The 17556-nt window shown below is 37.5% G+C and overlaps 1 protein-coding gene across 1 annotated transcript in view; it reads left to right on the plus strand.

Moving 5' to 3' along the window:
- Positions 1-9487, plus strand: part of ENPP3 (ectonucleotide pyrophosphatase/phosphodiesterase 3) — a 41830-nt gene extending 32343 nt beyond the window's left edge. Inside the window, exons 21-25 of the mRNA XM_084284685.1 lie at positions 2806-2941; positions 3901-3978; positions 5842-5974; positions 7544-7700; positions 9264-9487. Coding sequence (XP_084140811.1) covers positions 2806-2941; positions 3901-3978; positions 5842-5974; positions 7544-7700; positions 9264-9437 — 678 coding nt within the window. The 3' untranslated portion in view covers positions 9438-9487. The remainder of the gene's footprint in view (positions 1-2805; positions 2942-3900; positions 3979-5841; positions 5975-7543; positions 7701-9263) is intronic.
- Positions 9488-17556: the final 8069 nt, after the last annotated feature.

The following is a 17556-nucleotide window of genomic DNA, read 5'->3' on the forward strand; positions in this document are numbered from 1 at the left end:
AATTTCTACATAATTTTAATGTCTCTTACATTATTTATGTTTCCAATAAAGCCTGTGCAGAGATTTATACGATTTGCAAGATGGGGTATTTTTTGACAGTAGATAGCTATAAAGAAGGGTTTAAATCCTAAAACAAGTGGTACAGGCTGAAGTTCTGCTGGTTTTGTGGGATTTAGAAGTTTTGAAACTGGGCTGGCTGATGAAGCCAGCACACTTGCACACTTGCACTTGATACAGAGACTGGGATATCATGAATAATATATAGTTACAGATTTTAAATAAATGATAATGATGTCAGACTTTAAGTTGCTTAGTATTCTCAGTCAAAAAAATATATATATATATTGAAGGATTTTTTTTTTTTGAGAGTTTATACTTATCTGCCAGGGAAGAAGGCAGATTTTTCTTGCAAAAAGATTTTCCTCCACCTGTCCACAGACAGCTGCGGAATGTGGAATATCTTTGCTGTATATAATCATTTGTGAATTCACTTTTTACAGTGGAACTGCAGTTTTATTTGCCATTCTGAGCTTTCAAGAGGTTTCCTATGTAGAAATCTGGAGCATTTCTTGAGGTTAAAGAAAATTACATGCAAGAATTTTTAAGTTTACTATAAAAATGTATTAAAATGTATAGTAATCTAATCTATTTTATGATGAAAACTGCAATGATACATGTCTAAGTCACTGGGGTTTTTGGAACTACAGCTCAGTGCACTAGAATAATGGAAGTTTTGTTTTGTGTGGTTTGGCACTTTTTCTTCTTGATTACTGAAAAAAGATTCCTGGAAGTGGCTGAAGTTGACATGTCAGACCACAGCAGATGCTCAAGTCTGTCATGTAATGCAAATGTCTCATGCTTCTCAATGTTAATTATAAATTAGTCAAAAGACAAAAACTTGCATCAGAAAAGGTAATGCATGGTGTGGTATGCCATGCTATTTTTTTACAGTTGTAACTGCATTCTTTACGACTCATTATGTTTTTTTTGAACTCAAAGACAAGGAGCCAAACAGCTAAACCTGGCCTGATTCTGAAATTTTGAGAAGGTGGTTATCAGTGTCAAGACCTCATTTCTTAATAAATCAGCCCTACGAACAGCTTCTTTGAGAATCTTTCTATTCTTATTGAAAAAATACGTATTTAAAAATAGCTAATTTCTCTCTTTTGAAGAAGAGGAATGAAGAGAGGTAGTAGAGTGAATGTATTAGTTTACAGAGCATCAGAAATAAGGCTTGCAGTCTTGGGTTTCTTTAACCGTTGATTTCATTGTACTAAAAGGTGACATAGGTACCCATTCTCATCTCTTGGCAGCTTTTGATATTATTTACCACCTGACTTGTAGATCTTTGAAGAAGCAAGCTGAAATATTTTTGAGTGGTTGCTTTTTCAGTATTTTGAGAGTTCATGTGGTGTTCATTATGAATTCTCATTTCTTCAGTTGAATTTTCTCCAGTGTTGCCCAATGTAAACAGCCATGAGCAATTTATATCTCCTGAATGTATGAGAGTGTTTCAGAAAATACAGGATGTATGATGTAGTACATATATGAGACAGCTCTAAACCACTGTCTTCCTGCCTTGGCACCTGTATTACAGCTCATATTATATAGATAGCTTCAAGTAGGAGCTATCAGACATCATATATTAGCCTAGACATCAGGAAGAGGTTCTTCAGTGAGGGGGTGGTTAATTAATTACACAGCTTAATTATTAAGTTAGTTTCTTCTGGGTGAACCTGATCTGTTAACCCCGCCTTACTGATTTCAACACTAGAAAGGACAAATTACAGAAGTGAATTGAATGTCAGCTTTGTATTGGGATTTACGTTTGCTTAACAATGACAGTTTATCTTCTCAGATGGCAAAAACAGCCTTCTGTATTTTATATTTCATCGCACGAGGTATATGTATTTTCCATTAATATTTAACCTGACTGTGATATGAGCATCTTTAGAATTCACATGGAAGTAAGTAAAGAAATTAAATCAAGAATTGTGAAGAGGCATGAGAGGAACTTACTTTCCACTTTTTTTTTTTTCTGCTTGGTTTAAACCAATCAAAATCTACAATGTGCTAAATTTGGACGTTTAACTTTTTCATGTAAAGATGTAAAAATTAAATATGTTCCATTCTTACCAAAATGAAAATAAATAACATGTAAATAAGTATGAAAAAAGAAAGTGTAGTTAAATACAGAAACACACATTCTCATGTTTTATTTAATGCTATTGTATAATATAAGGCTATAGAAACAATTACACTAATCAGTATCACTTTTGGCCAGATATTAGCTAGTGTGTAATGCTAACATTACTCAGCTGAAGTTAGTGAAGCTAGCCAGTAAAATGTGCTGAATTTTCCCTGAATTTATTTAACTTTAACTCTTCAGAGGCACAGACTGTTATTATTGAGATAGTATTCTCAGATGCTAAGGTGTAGTGTTATTGCCACCTTTATATATAAACTGGTTTGCAGGAGGATGTGAAATCATGTTTGTGTTTCCAGAAGTTTGTAAAGGGGAAGAATGAGACAGAGTTGTCACCTGTTTTTGCCTAAGGTATAACCTTATTTTTCCTAATACAGTTTTAATCCTTATCCTGCATAAGGATTTCACTGAATTACCTGCAAACAGAAGTAGAGAAAAAATACTTGACAGAGTGCATCAGTGTCCATTAGTTGCATTGGCCTGATTCATTATGAAAACAGGAGAAAATTCAATGAAGACCATTCTAGAAAGTTAAAAACATACAGAGCATTATGTTAGCCACAGCCGTGGGTGTAATACTTTTTTTTCCCTTTTCACAGGAAAGCACATCTTCTCTTCCTCCCACTGGTTCAGACTGTCTGCGGGCTGATGTTAGAATCCCGGTTGCTCATAGCCAAAATTGTTCCGACTACCCAGAAGGACTGAACTTGACATATGGTTTCCTCTATCCTCCCAGTGAGCATGATTCTTTTTATAGCTGGAGCATAGAAAGTCTTAATCAGCTGGATGTGGGTTTATGTTTAAACATATACCCAAACACCAAAACAAACTTCTTTGGATCAGCATGTTGGGCAGAAAAAGGTTTCCAGTGTTTGTAGACTGACCAAAAAATGGACAACTGCTACTTGTATCTAAATATTTTCAGCTTAGAACATTTACGTTTTTCTTTAGAAAATGGAGTAACTTGACTGTGATGAAAACTGACGGAAAGATGTAAAAGGATTTGAATGAAGAGCTCCCCCTATTCCTCTGTATGAATATTCCTTTTCTATTGACAAATTTGATAATGACTGTATTGAACAGGTTGTAGAAACAAATTTGGAGATACTAGTTTTGGAGGAGGATCATACACTGATGCTCAAATATCAGCTTCAGTTGCAAATGGATAGGAATCAGATATGCACAGAGCCTTTTTTAATCATACCACAAAGGTACAACACAATTTAATATATTTTGGAAGATACTTTATTATCTGGGGAGCTTGCTTCATAGAGAGATGAAATCAAAAGAAAACACATCTCATGAAAGTGGAGTAACCTGGAAATTACAACAGGTGATAAATACAGTGACTTTATGCTCTAATAGTTCCTTTCCAGTCTACTCTGTGAACGAATAAATGAAAATTATTCACATTACATGTGAAAAACAAAACAAAAGAAAACAAAAATCCTGTCATTGGTATTTGATGTAATTATGACAGAAAATTTCTATCTAGCCCATATAGTTCAGACATAACTGTGTCTTTGTATATGGCTTCATGTGTTGTGTTCTGACTTCTGTGGAGTAGCAGAAAATTTAAATGTTAAGAAATGTAAAGTGATTTAATTACATGTACCTAAAATTTATAGTGACAAGTGTATCAAATAGGTCTTTGTATAGCATTTCACTAATATATACTTTGTTCTTTTATATAGACTTCAGTTCATCCACTCTTGAACAGTATGATGCCTTACTCACCAGCAATATTGTTCCCATGTATGAAGCTTTCAGAGGTAGGATGCAAGATTTTGACTATTTTTGATTAATTTTCTGTAATTAATATTGTAGATTTGATATAGCTATGACAAGGACTTAAAAGCATTAAGTCATGGCCTTCAGTACATCCAGATCTCATGCAAATATATTTAAATCTTTTTAAAAATAGATGTATGAAATTTTACAATACACTTACATGAAATAATTTTTTTAATGTGTGTAGTCCTCTGCTTAGGTGTATGTAACATGAAATGCTAGCTATGGAACTTGTAGAACAATATCCCGATGGGGAAAAGCTTGAGATGAAGGAACATGGCACATTTTCTTTTCTTTTGCAATATCTCAAGGGAAGACAGGACAAAGTTTGTAAACAGTGCCCTGATAACCTGACGTTTCATCAAACAGAACCTCAAAACAGATAATGTAGAATATTTCTTTCAGGCAGATATTTCTATCATACAAGTACAGTAAGCTACATTAACCCTTTCCAACTAACTTGACTTGCATTTGTTTATAATCATTGATCAGGATTTATACAAATGCCTATTGTCCTGTTTTGCTTTTAGGTTTATACTCATTCTCATAGACATAGACATAGACATAGAATAGAAAGAGAAATTACTGAAGTAAATGATCTGGGCTGAGGCTGGGGCAATCCCAAGCACAAATACAGGCTGGGCAGAGAATGGATTGAGAGCAGCCCTGAGGAGAAGGACAAGGAGGAGGTGGTGGATGAGAAGCTTGACATGAGCTGGCAACGTGCGCTTGCAGCCCAGAAAGCTAACTGTGTCCTGGGCAGTGTGGTCAGCAAGTCAAGGGAGGTGGTTCTGCCTCTCTGCTCTGCTCTTGTGAGACCCCACCTGGAGCACTGCATTCAGCTCTGGGGTCCCCAGCACAAGAACATGGAAGTATTAGAATGAGTCTTCCATCCTTGGAAGTGTTCAGGGCCAGGTTGCATGGGTCTTTGAGCAACCTGGTCTAGTGGAAGTTATCCCTGCCTATGGCAGGAGGGTTGGAACTTTGCCTTTGATGAGATGGCCTTTGAGGTCCCTTCCAATCCAAATCATTCTATGATTCTATGATGTAACTACTTTTCTAATACATTCAGACATCATTTATTCATTCACTCATCATATAAAAAATAGAGATCCGGAAAACCTAAGTTGCCTTATTCTTCCAAGTAAATCAAAGACATTATGGAAAATCCAGTGTTCCAAGGAAAACTACAAGAGATTTAAACTTACAAAAAGTTACTATAGGCCATAAACAAGAATAAATCTATAGGGGGTACCTCCCAGCCCTCCGAACCCATGTTTTCTTTTTTTTTTCCCCTTGATAACTGCAAATATTCAAATAGTCTTACTAGATTGTAACCTACAAATTATATTTGCCCAAATAACATTTGTGAAATAAGACATTGCCTAGTGATATTTGACATGAGTTTTGTAGAGTTAGGCTAACTCTCAGGTGGTAAATATTCCTTTCTCAAAGCCATTATCTTGGATTCTACTAATTGGCACAATTTTGGGTGCTAGCCCAAAGCCAGAAATAAATGGCCTTTCAGCTTTATAATTATCCATTTGAAGACAAAGGTACAATGAATTATATCCAGTAGTGCAATGGAGCTTGCAAGAGGTATAGTAGCATTTACTATTACCCTTTGAATGGTGAATGACAGTCTGTACTTTCTGATGAAATCCAAACTGTGTGTCAGGAGTTGATTTTACAGGCAGTTTAGTTTGGATTTTTTTTTTCTTATCTATCTGTAACAAAAAAAAAAAAAAAAAAAAAGACAAGGTATTCTTTTTCTTTAGTGCAGAAATAACCCCAATTTAAAGTTAAATCTGCTTGTATTTTTTTTTTTTTTTTTTAAATTGCAGACATATGGGACTATTTCCATAATGTGCTTCTTCAGAAGTATGCCAGAGAAAGGAATGGAGTAAATGTTATCAGTGGACCAGTATTTGATTACAATTATGATGGCCATTTTGACACTCCTGATGAAATTACACAGTAAGTACACAGAAAAGCCAAAGGTCAAGCTCTGGACTATTTCCCACTGTCCCCAAATAAGCCTTTTAATCAGAGAGAATGAAAAAACAAGTGTCAAGGAGAACTGAGTCTTCCCCTTCTAATGATACATCCACTGTTACTCATACAATGGCAATTTCTCTTGTAAACAGGTACAATACTGTAAAAATTGAAGTTCCAGTAAAGAGAAAAAGGCTTTGCAGTTACATGTGTAACTATGTACATATGCACAGATACTGACCAGTAATTTACTTCCTAAGTTTATGCTTAGACTTTTTGTCCTCTGTAGTGGAAATACTGGAAGAATAAATGACATCTTAATATATGGAGGATGTGCTTAAGTGCAGTTTTCTTGCTTTTATGTTTGTGCCCACTCAGCTATTTGTTGTTTCTCCCTGTTTTCTCAAACTTTGTTTTAGCAAAGATCAGTTTTGCATGTTCAATGCATTCATGTAGCCGGGTATGTAATGTGTAACATTCCTGAGAGGTACATGTACTTTTGGCTTTCATAAAACGGAATTCCATAAAAGAGAAACATAAAAGATAAAGACCAAGTATTACTAGGGAGTAGTGAAAGTAGAAGGGAAAAGACCAAAAACCAAACCAAACAAACAGACAAAATAACCCAAAGCAGAATATGCAAACAACTTGGGTTGTTCCAAATATAGGGAAAATACCTTTTAACAGTAAGGCCACTTACGTAGTAGAAAAATGCTTGGAAATCTGCACTGCTGAATCTGTCTTTGGAGATGTTTTATTCAAGGCTAGACTTAATACCACATCTGTCAAAAATGGTTTGAGAATGGGAAAATCAACCCTGCCATGAAGTAGGAGGGTGGAAGGGAGGAGGGACTGGAACTTCCTTCCAAGCAGAATGCCATAATGCGCAGTCAACCACATAATTGTGTCTACAGTTTTGAACAAGCATGTTCCATTCAGCATGTTATTCAGTCATAGTAAGCAGAACAATGATTTCACTGACAGTGTTTGGTTAAATTTTGAAGAAATACAGCAAATTCGGGAAGCTCCTCATAAGTTTATATACAGAAGTGGCCATGCTAACAGAATAACTAGTAAATGGAGGAAAAGACATTTTGAATTAGGTATCCTAAACTGGTGGCATATAGCCACAATTCATCATTCTGGCATTTCTTGTAGACAAGAATCATATGCTGATCTTCTTTTCTCTCTTCTGCTCATTTACATGTGGTTGAAATTCTTAGTGTAATAAAGGGCACATATGATGCTCTATCATGCCTCATCCAGATGTAGAGGTCTCTGAGTTTGACAAAGCAGTGTTGAGCACATAAGCAATCCTGTAATTTTCAGTGGGACTGCTTGTAGCAAAAGAATTAGTCCATGCGTGTTTGGCTATTCAAGAAACAGATATTGGGACTCTGAATCCCCCAAGCTGTTTATTTCAATCATAAGAAAAGTAGAAGTCATATAACAGTGAAAGATCTGTACTGAGATTAATTCTATAAAATAGTAGTGGTATGGTTTTTACAGTTGATATCCAGATAAATATCTTAACTAATGTTTGTTTTATAGGCATGTAAACAACACACAAATCCCTATCCCAACCCATTACTTTGTGGTTCTGACTAGCTGCAAGAACATATCCTATACTCCCCTGAACTGTACAGGCTCTTTGGATGTTCTGTCTTTTATCATTCCTCATCAACCTGACAACACTGAAAGCTGTGCTGTAAGTATAGTTTTATGTTTCCATGTGCAAATAAGCTTTGTGAACTGATTCCCAGTGTGATACAGTTATCTGGAGAATCATTAGATGTCTAAGATATTTAGACTAGTATTTAGGTAGATTCATTCCCAGTAGCTGAGCATGAGTTGAGAGATAATGAAGACTAGGAGAGCAAGAAGCTCCAGGAGAAGCAGCAGGTACCAAACCAGCTGATTGGAAGCAAGTGAAAAGAATAAATGAGGGTTTGATAAGAGGACTTGGAAATAGTGTCACCTGACAGGTTAGTGAAAAGGGCTGAGAAAAGCAGAACAAACAAGTTTGATGAAATATCTGTATGGAAGTCTGCAAGATAAATTTACTCCAGAGGTATCAAAGGTTTGTTACTCTCTTCAGTGGAATTCCTTCAGTCCTTTGTTCCGTGTTTGTCAGAAATTAGACAGCAGGCATTTAGATGGATCATTCTGCAGTTGAAATTCACAGTTAACAATCAGAAATACATACTTTAATTAAAGAAGACATACATGTACATATATGCTTTCCACTAAGAGTGCAACTCTCACATTTTGTAGCAAACAATAAAAATAAATTAGTGGAGTATAACTTGTATTGATAAACCAATGATTGGAATATATCTATTCCATAAGCCCTGAGAGGCAGAAGGTTCCTTAGCTCAGTGTCTCTATTAGTCTTCCCACACAAAAGTATAGCTGTACAGACTTGAACTAGCCTTCGAAGCAATGTAATAGTGTTTATTTAATTAGTGATTTTGAACTCATAACTCCAGAAAGGGTACAAGCTTATTGCTTAGAAAGCACTTGGGTATCTCCACTTCTTTGTTGTTGTCATCTCAGAGTTGACTGAATGCACAAAATAAATAATATTTATGAATTGGCCTTTATACTCTAGCAATTAATCTGTTGTTTCTAAAGATTAGCAAAAAAACCTCAATATTGTTGCACTCTGTAATTTTCATTGTGTACTGTGGTAACATAAATTCAGTGAACTATAGTGTCAGAAGAATATATTGGTAACAGAAAAGCACATTATCATCTGTTTGCATAAAAACTTTGCAGGTAAATAATTCAGCATATTTGATTGTGCTTATATTGCATTGATTAGAGCTTGTATTTCCATTTTTTCCTTGTCTATCTAGCAATTATTATTACTCTCCAACAATCAAGGCTAAGCTGCTGTAAAAACTTTGTTCAGGTTCTCATATACCTGTTTTTTGGCTAGCCTGAGTACTGTAGTTAATTTGTACAGTAACTAAACTATCCTGACTTGGTTGTTTAAAATAAGACTCACATGCACTTTGTAGTTAAAAGCCATATTTGCCATTTCAGCATAATTTTGCTTCTTTGTTACTCTGGAAGTGGTGAGAGGGGACATCCCTTTGCCTCTATGTAAGTAAGATCTGTAAAAGAAAGGCTGCGAAGACGTCTAGGAAAACCTGAAAAAAAGTTTTACAAACTGAAGGCCTTTAATGCCATAAAAGGCACTTTCTTGTGTGGTGATTGTGTTAGACAATGACCAGTGTTTGAACATTGTTCTTGTTTCTTTTGGCAGGAAAATAGGTTGCCTTCTGAATGGGTTGAAGAAAGAGTTCAGGCTCATTCGGCACGTGTTCGTGATGTGGAGCTGCTAACTGGGCTTGACTTTTACCAGGAAAGACAGGAATCCGTCTCTGAGATCTTACAGCTAAAGACGTATTTACCAACATTTGAGACTGAAATTAACTGACTTTGTGTTTAAAAAGTGGTATTTGGAAGAAAGAAAATCAAAGTGATTTCCTTGCTAAATAATGCAGGAAAAATTACTACAGCTCCTCATTAAGAAAATACACAATACACAACTACTTTTGTTTTCAGATTCCTGTTCTTCAGTCAAGTGTTTTGTATGAACTAAATAAAAATTATCTTAATTTACTTAAATTGTCATTGCTAAGCCAATTTTCTAAATTGAGAATATTTTAATGCAAATGGTTTGGGGAAAAACAAACAAACAAACAAAACCTGTAACAGGAACATGTTTCGTAGTAGAGAACTCAGAGCTGTAAGCTGTATAGAAACTTTCCACAATAGAGCTGGAAAGTGAAACATTTTGAAAGGACTGTGTGTGCTTTTCCCCTTGTGTTTATCAGTGAGGTTAAGGTTATCTAACACCAGTATGCCCTGGAATGTCCTGAATTCCTCTTTCTTATCCAATTCACATGGAAACTCCTATGTACTTAAAAAAAATATTCAGACTCACATAGAATCTGTATATAGTGGACTTGTCTGCTATGACCATCCATTGTCTTTTCCACTTGAGTTAATTCATTATACTAGTAACAACTGAAGTGAAATTAGAGTCAATGAGTAATCTGTATTCCGTACAGTTCACAAACCTTAACGCATTCTGAACAAGAAGAGGTGAAAGAAACACTCTGGACAGAAGGATTTTGTCAGGATATTTACCTGTATTTGCAATGATTCATGAATCTGGCAACTCCAAAATATTTGTGTTTATTTTGAAATAGTTAAACCTGAGATTAGAGGATGAAATTAGTGGTAACATGAAAAAATGGTCAGTGTTACCTTCCGTAGTGACTTTATACACAAAAAATCTCTCAAACTGCACTGTACACAAATGACTGCTGAGAGCAGGTCAGTAGGACAAGGCAGTGGAAATTCCCCAATTCTGCTATTAAGGAAATGCTATGTGTTAATTGAGTGTTGAGCTGATTTTCTCCACTAAAAGTGCTATTAAATACAGGTATGAATAACAGCAGACAATTGACCATTTGGCTAGTTTGTAGGCACAGTGGGGAGTTTTGAAGAAACATGTTAGAGTGTTTCAATTTTTAACTAATTGTAGACTGAAGAAGATATGTCTCTTTAAAAGGAAGTCTTAAAAACTTGTAGAAAAAAATTACTTTTCCACATTTTAGGTGAGCTGTTTATTCACGTATACTCCAAGCATAGTTTAGCAATATTTATCATACATCAAGATGTGGGACCAAGGTATCACACATGGCAGGTACTAGACTTAAATAGCTGCAAAATTAATTCACTGTCCTTCTTCACAAACTTATCTGGAATTCCTCTTTATTCAAATGTCTACCACCCCTCTCCTCCTTCCCTAAACCCACCCCACCCCACCCTGCTGATATACGTTGCCCCTTCTGTATGAACACCCCTGCCTCTCAGGCTGACAAAAAATGTATTTCTCATTAAGTATTGTGTAGCATCTAATACAAGAGGATCTTGATCACATATACGGGTTTTAAACAAACTTTTGTGTGAACGGAGACTGAAATTGCAGTTATTCTAAAAAAGCAAATTTGAAAGTGTTTTTGCCAGGGTTGTTTTGCCATTGCTTCTGGCAGTATTGTTTTCCTCTCCCCCAAGACTGTTACATCCATCAGTGAGTTGATCTTGTGGTTTCACAGAACTCCTTGAAACTGTTGCATGCTTTGTGATTTACAGGAAAAAACATGGGAATTGTTCCCCCCTCCACACACACTAAGTGGAAGGGACTAGGGAGCCCAGTCATCAATTGATTTAAAACATGTCTGGATTTAGGACTGATTTGGTGGAAAATTCCCCTTTCCCAGTTACATGAACCAATGTCTGCATTAGAGATTGGGAGAACTTTTAGTCTTGTCTTGTATGTAATGTATGATATACAAAATATCTTACTAAAGAGGACACTTGCAGCAAACATCATTTTTAGAATACTCCCATTTATTTCTGTGCCTGGGGAATTCAGAATAGAGTAAGTAGGCAAAATATCATCTTGATATGTTGAGTATGAACTGTAGCGCAAAAAGTGCTCAAACCTGTAACCTCAGATAGATACCTAGCAGTGAATGTGTCTGAAACTCTTCCAGTAAATTAGCAAGTGTTTTTAGGTTACTATTAATAATCTTTTATTCTAGATAACTTATAGATATACTGTGCCACACTGATTATTATAAGAAATCTGGATTTTATGACTCATAATGACTTCAAAGAGCTTTAAATCAGGTTGATAGAATCATGATTAGGGGTTGGATTTGGCCCTGTTTAACCCCCTTGCATCACATAATCAGAGCTGAAAATTTATTTATTTATTTATTAAATACAATCTTCCGCCATTTCACATGAAATATTAAATACAGTCTTCTGCCACGTCATACAAAAACACTCCATACTGTGTGTATAGGGTTGCATTAACAGTAAGGGTATAGCCTGAAGTTTCTATTAGTTCCCTAAGATGTTTTTATGGATCTTCTGCTTGTTGAAAGAGAATAACTTCTCAATATGCATAGAGGTGGGAATGAAGAGCTGCCTCAAATGCCTCAAACAGTATTCATAGGCCACTAAAGCTAGAAACTTCAACACAGTCATTTGAACAATCTAAATATATACATATTAATTCAAATAAAATTAAATTTACCATTTCAGCTGCTTACATTTCAAGACTCTCAACAATGGTTGTGTTACTCAATTCTAGACAGCATTACAAATGCAAAGAATACTTTTCTTCATTAAAATTATCAAATAAATTAAATTTCTGATATATAAAACAGAGTAGAAGAGGGATATATTCCACATTGCACTTCAGGCAGTGAAACTACATGCAACATTGTCAGAAGTCTACTTAGGACATGCTCTTAGGGCACGCTATGGAAAGCAGGACAAAATAGTGTTCTCCAGAATGAATGTATACAACTGATATTTTTAACTCAGAAATGCTTACCAATGCAAACACAGAAACAGTACAAGGTACAACAAATTGACAATAACACATAATAAAACCATCTTATAGTAAATATTTACTTTACTCTTAGAAACATTCTCCTCCTTTGATAAACACTCTGAAGTGTTGTGAGAACTAAGAAATAATGTTGATTCTGAAAGGTTAAAGCTTGTCCTCTTTTCTAGGGGATGTACATATAACTTTCCAAAAAATGACAAGTCCTTTTTTTCTGTGTTTGTCAGCCAGTTTTGGGAGACCTAAGTATCAAGCTGGAGTGAAATAGATATAAATCAATCTACTGACTATAAAAACAGATGAGTCCTGGCTCTCATAGCCAATTTACATGTGAGAATTCAAAATATAAATTCTGTAAAATATGATTTTCCTTTGTCCACTATTGAAACAGAAACTGAACACACCTGTAGCCATTGAAAATCTGAACTCAGGGGGATCTGGTTGTTTCCCTCTCTTCTGTTGACCTTTTTTCAGTATTAGAAACAATCTGTAAGTAAATATAGAAATTTGGCACTATCTATAGCTAGTCTTGTTCCTGCATAAAGGCAAGGTAATATGGGAGAGAACAAGTGAGGAAAACACAGCCCCAGAAAATCCTGCAGCCAGAGCAAGGAAAAGCCTAAGAACATTTGCTTAACAAGTGATACCACATTTCCCTTTGTACCACACCCTGGCCCTCAGAGACTGTCACCATGTAAAAACACACTTATTTTCTTTTCTCCTTTAATATTTATTACAGACACTGTTCGCTTTTTGTCAGTACCTCACTGAAGGCTACCTTCAAATGAGTGTAGACATTTAAATGGCACAGAACACTTTTGCCACTGAATTCTGTGCCAATACATTGGCACAGAATACTCTTGACTCATTTCTTGGACATTCTTCCTCTAGGAGAATAGGATCAATGGATATAGACAGGGCTGATTTTCACCTCCCATGGTGATTCTGCAATGTTTGCACATAAGATAGTAGGATTTTTCATATTCAAAATGTGCAACCATGTTTTCTAACTGTACAGTTTCTATGCATTGCAGAGTCCCTGCCTGTGGTTGAATTGCTGTCCATAAGGAGTCAGATAAAATTGTTGTGCATCCTGACCTGATGTCTTGGGAGAAGAGGAGGCACCTGCCTCTTCTCAATCAAGCCACACTTCCCTTCCCAAGGATCTTTTCCCTGGAGATTGCTGGGATGACTTTCCTTCCCAAAGTCTGGGAATAGCAGAAAGTCTGAATCCTTCTCAGTCCCTTTGGGCAGAAATCAAAGAACATGACAGCCCTCAGAGGGATGAGAAGGGAGGGGAGGAGCATGAGTTGGGATCAGTCGTGGTTACAGTTTAGGGCAGCTTCGGATTTGGGATTACCCAGACATGAAGCTGGGGTGTCTTTTGCCAAGGATCCAAATTACTTTTGGGTGTATGTTAAGGAGACATGGCAAGTGATGTGCCAGATCAGAAACTGCCCACTGACCAGGAAGCCCTTAAGGAACGAAGCTTGGTGACAGCCTGCTTAGTCTGCAATGGTTAAAGCTAGCAGGAGAGCAAATGCTTTCCGAGCCCAGCTGCAAGGAGGGCAGGTCTCCAGGCCCTACTCCATGCAAGAGAAATGTGCGTGGGAAGAAGAGGACTCCTGCTTTTCAGAGGCTCTCCAAGGAAAAGCAAACTTGCTGAGCTTTGTTTGGTGTCTGGCTTGCACCAAGTCAGATTTCCAGCTAGCATGGGGACCAGCTCACCTGACACACGCATGTGCAGCACTAGGGACTGCAGAGAACCTTGCTACGAGCTGAGGGGCAGGATGGTCTCTTCCGAGCATGTGGCGGGCACAACCTTTCCTTCAGGGAAAGCAGAGGCTGAAGTAACATAGGTAGTTGGTGGTGAGGAACTCATTTCTCTGGCTGATTGTGCCTCAACACCAGATGTTGTTTACTGTTATGATGACAGCAGGAGATGATTGAGAAATCACTCTTACACGCATCATGGTGGGACACGTGAATTTCGGCTACGTTGTGACTTCAGCAGGATCAACAGTTCACAAACAGATATATACCAACAATACCAACTCCAGCTGTGCATGTAAGGTACAAAAAAGATGACCGAGGCCTTTTAAATAATTTTCATGACTGCTTGTAGGGCTGTGTGGCTGAAAGAGAAATGAGCTATGGGTTCAGGTTCTCACTTTGATGGGAGCACTTTAAGCAAATGCTCTTTCATTGCCTTGAAAGCAAAACTTCCCAGCTTTTTTCCTAATTCTACCCCTTAACAACTTGATTTTTTCTCAGCAGGTTCCAGGCAGGACAAGCACAATAGTTCAGGAGGATCTGAGTGCCTGTAAGGACCACTTACAGGGTAAGGTGGAATAAAAAGTTGAAAAGAGCTGTAACTGTGTCGTGGTTTAACCCGACCGGCAGCTAAACACCACGCAGCCGTTCGCTCACCCTCCCCCCTCCCTCTCTGGGACGGGGGAGAGAAATGGAAAGTGAAGCCCGTGAGTTGAGATAAAGACAGTTTAATAAGACAGGAAAAAAAAATAACAAAAATAATAATAACAATAATAATAATGATGATACAATGGGGATAATACGAAAGTAATAATAGTATGTACAAACAAGTGATGCACAATGCAATTGCTCACCACCCGCTGACCGATGCCCAGCCTAACCCCGAGCAGTCCGGCCCCCTCCCTCCGGCTAGCCACCCCTATATATTGTTTAGCATGACGTCAGATGGTATGGAATACCCCTTTGGCTAGTTTGGGTCACCTGTCCTGGGTCTGTCCCCTCCCAGCTCTTACTGCACCCCCCAGCCTGCCCGTTGGCAGGACAGAGCAAAGGCTGAGATGTCCTTGGCTTAGTATAAGCACTGCTCTGCAACAATTAAAGCATCGGGGTGTTATCAGCACTCTTCTCATTCTAAGCCAAAACACAGCATTCCACCAGCTACTAGGAAGAAAATTAATTCTGTGCTAACTGAAACCAGGACAAACTGGAAGGTTAGATTTGATGCATTTTCTAGGTCATTGCAAACATAGCAGATCTAAATATGCCACTCTGGGGAATCAGAGTATCACAGAGCTGCTGAAGCTGGAAGGCACCTCTGTGGAGGATCTAGTCCAACCCCCCTACCCACAGCAAGGTTGTTCAGGTTCAAGGTTGTTCAACCACAAGAAGTTGTTCAGGTCTGTGTCCCATCAGGTATCTATCTCCAGTGATGCGGACCCTATAACCTCTCTGGAGAAGTAATTCCATCTTTCAAGTAAAAGTTTTTTTTCTCACGTTTAAGTTGAATTTTCTGTATTTCAGTTTGTTTCTTGTCCTGGCACTGGGCAGAAAAAGAAGACAGACTGGACAGAAAGAAGAGAGCCTGATTCTGTCCTCTTTATACTTTCTCTTCAGTAAGACATTGATGAGATCTTCTCTGAGCCTCCTCTTCTCTAGGCTGAACTGTTCCAGCTCTCTCAGCTTTTCTTCACAGGAGAGATGCTCCAGACCCTTGGTTATCTTCATGGCCCTTTGCTGCACTCTTTCCAGTATGCCCATATCACTGGGGAGCCCAGCACTCCAGCATCAGCCTCACCAGTGCTGGATAGAGGGGAAGGATCTCCTATCCACCTGCTGGCAATAATTCACCTAATGCAACCCAGGTTGCCTGTTGACCTTCTTGGTCCCAAGGGCACATTGCTGACTCATGTTGAACTTGGCATCCACCACCAGAGAGAAGCTGTATTCCAGATTGTCTGCTCCAGCATGAGTTGGTACCTGGGGTTGTTCCTCCCTCAGCTCAGAGCTTTGTACTTCTCTGTGTAGAACTTCATGAGTTCTGTGTCAGCGCATTTCTCCAGCCTGTCAAGGTCCCTCTGGATGGCAGCATGACTCTCTGACATATCCCAGTTTTGTTTTGTAGACTTGTTGAGGGTTCCGCCTCCTATATTCAGGTAATTAAAGATGTAAAATGGTATTAGGCACAGTATCTGTCCCTGGAATACACCACTTGTGACTACCCAGCAATGGGAATGCCTCAAAAATTGCAAGACTTATCATCACACTTCTTAGGATGCCTTCCGAAGCCAGTGATGTTATTTATTTTTATGAAATTATCTTAGTGGCCAAATATAAGCCTGCTTGCATACTGTGTACAGCATAAAAGTTTTCTCAAGGTCCTGCATTTCAGATACACCAGACTTTTTTGTACAAGAAGTTTAATCCTTAGTACAGATGGAAGCTGTGTCAGTCAGCTATAAATATAAAGCACTCAGTTTGTTCAACCAAAAACTTTTCCTAATAACTACAGGAACTATCAACCTCTCTGTCCTTCTCCTTCTCACATATGCAGGACATGACACAGAACTCCCTCTCAGATCTCAGGAATGATATTCAGCTCTCAAGGCAGTGAAAGAGTGTGGACGGGGAATGGCAGAGAAAAAAACGTTTTGTGAAGCAGTGTTCGTTTTGCTTTGCAGGCAAGCCAATAAATGTAATTTCCATCTATTCAGCTGTTATATTTTGTGGTTGTTGTTTTTTTTTTTTTTTCATTTTTTTTTTCCATTGCTTTTTGTTTTCAAAAGAAAAGCTGACAGATCCATGTCTACGTGTCTAACTAACAAAACTACATCTGTGAATACCATTTCTATCCTCTCAAGAACATTTGAAGGATATTCCCATCAGCCAAGTATTGCAAAAGTGCTTCAGAAATCACAGTTGTTCTTAATTTCTCCTTATAAATTTCTCCTCTCTTTTAGGCAATTGGATGCCTTTTCTATATCTGTGAGCACATTTTTTATGCAGCAGCAGGTTGCAAAGAGATTAGTTTGCAGCCCTCTTTTCCAAACTTCCTTAAGGCACGTTGTCTGCATCTTTGCATCTGACCAGTTCATATATATATATATATATTTACTTATTTTTTTTTTTTTTTCAGATTATGGATGCTGGGTATTTCCCTAGCATCATTAAACTTTTCAAATCAGTCTCCAGTTACAAGGAGGAAGAAGGGAAGAAAAAAAAAGCCATCTGAATGTAGAAAAAAAAAAAAAAAAAGAAAGAAAGAAAAATAGAAAAAAGGGATATTAAGATTATTCAAGCTTTTGGTCCTTAGCAGTTTTGAAAGCTTAACTGCAGTCTCATGGGAAAGGTA

The sequence above is a fragment of the Netta rufina genome, assembly GCF_964035555.1.
Source record: "Netta rufina genome assembly, chromosome: 3".
In the NCBI taxonomy this organism is placed as follows: domain Eukaryota; kingdom Metazoa; phylum Chordata; class Aves; order Anseriformes; family Anatidae; genus Netta; species Netta rufina.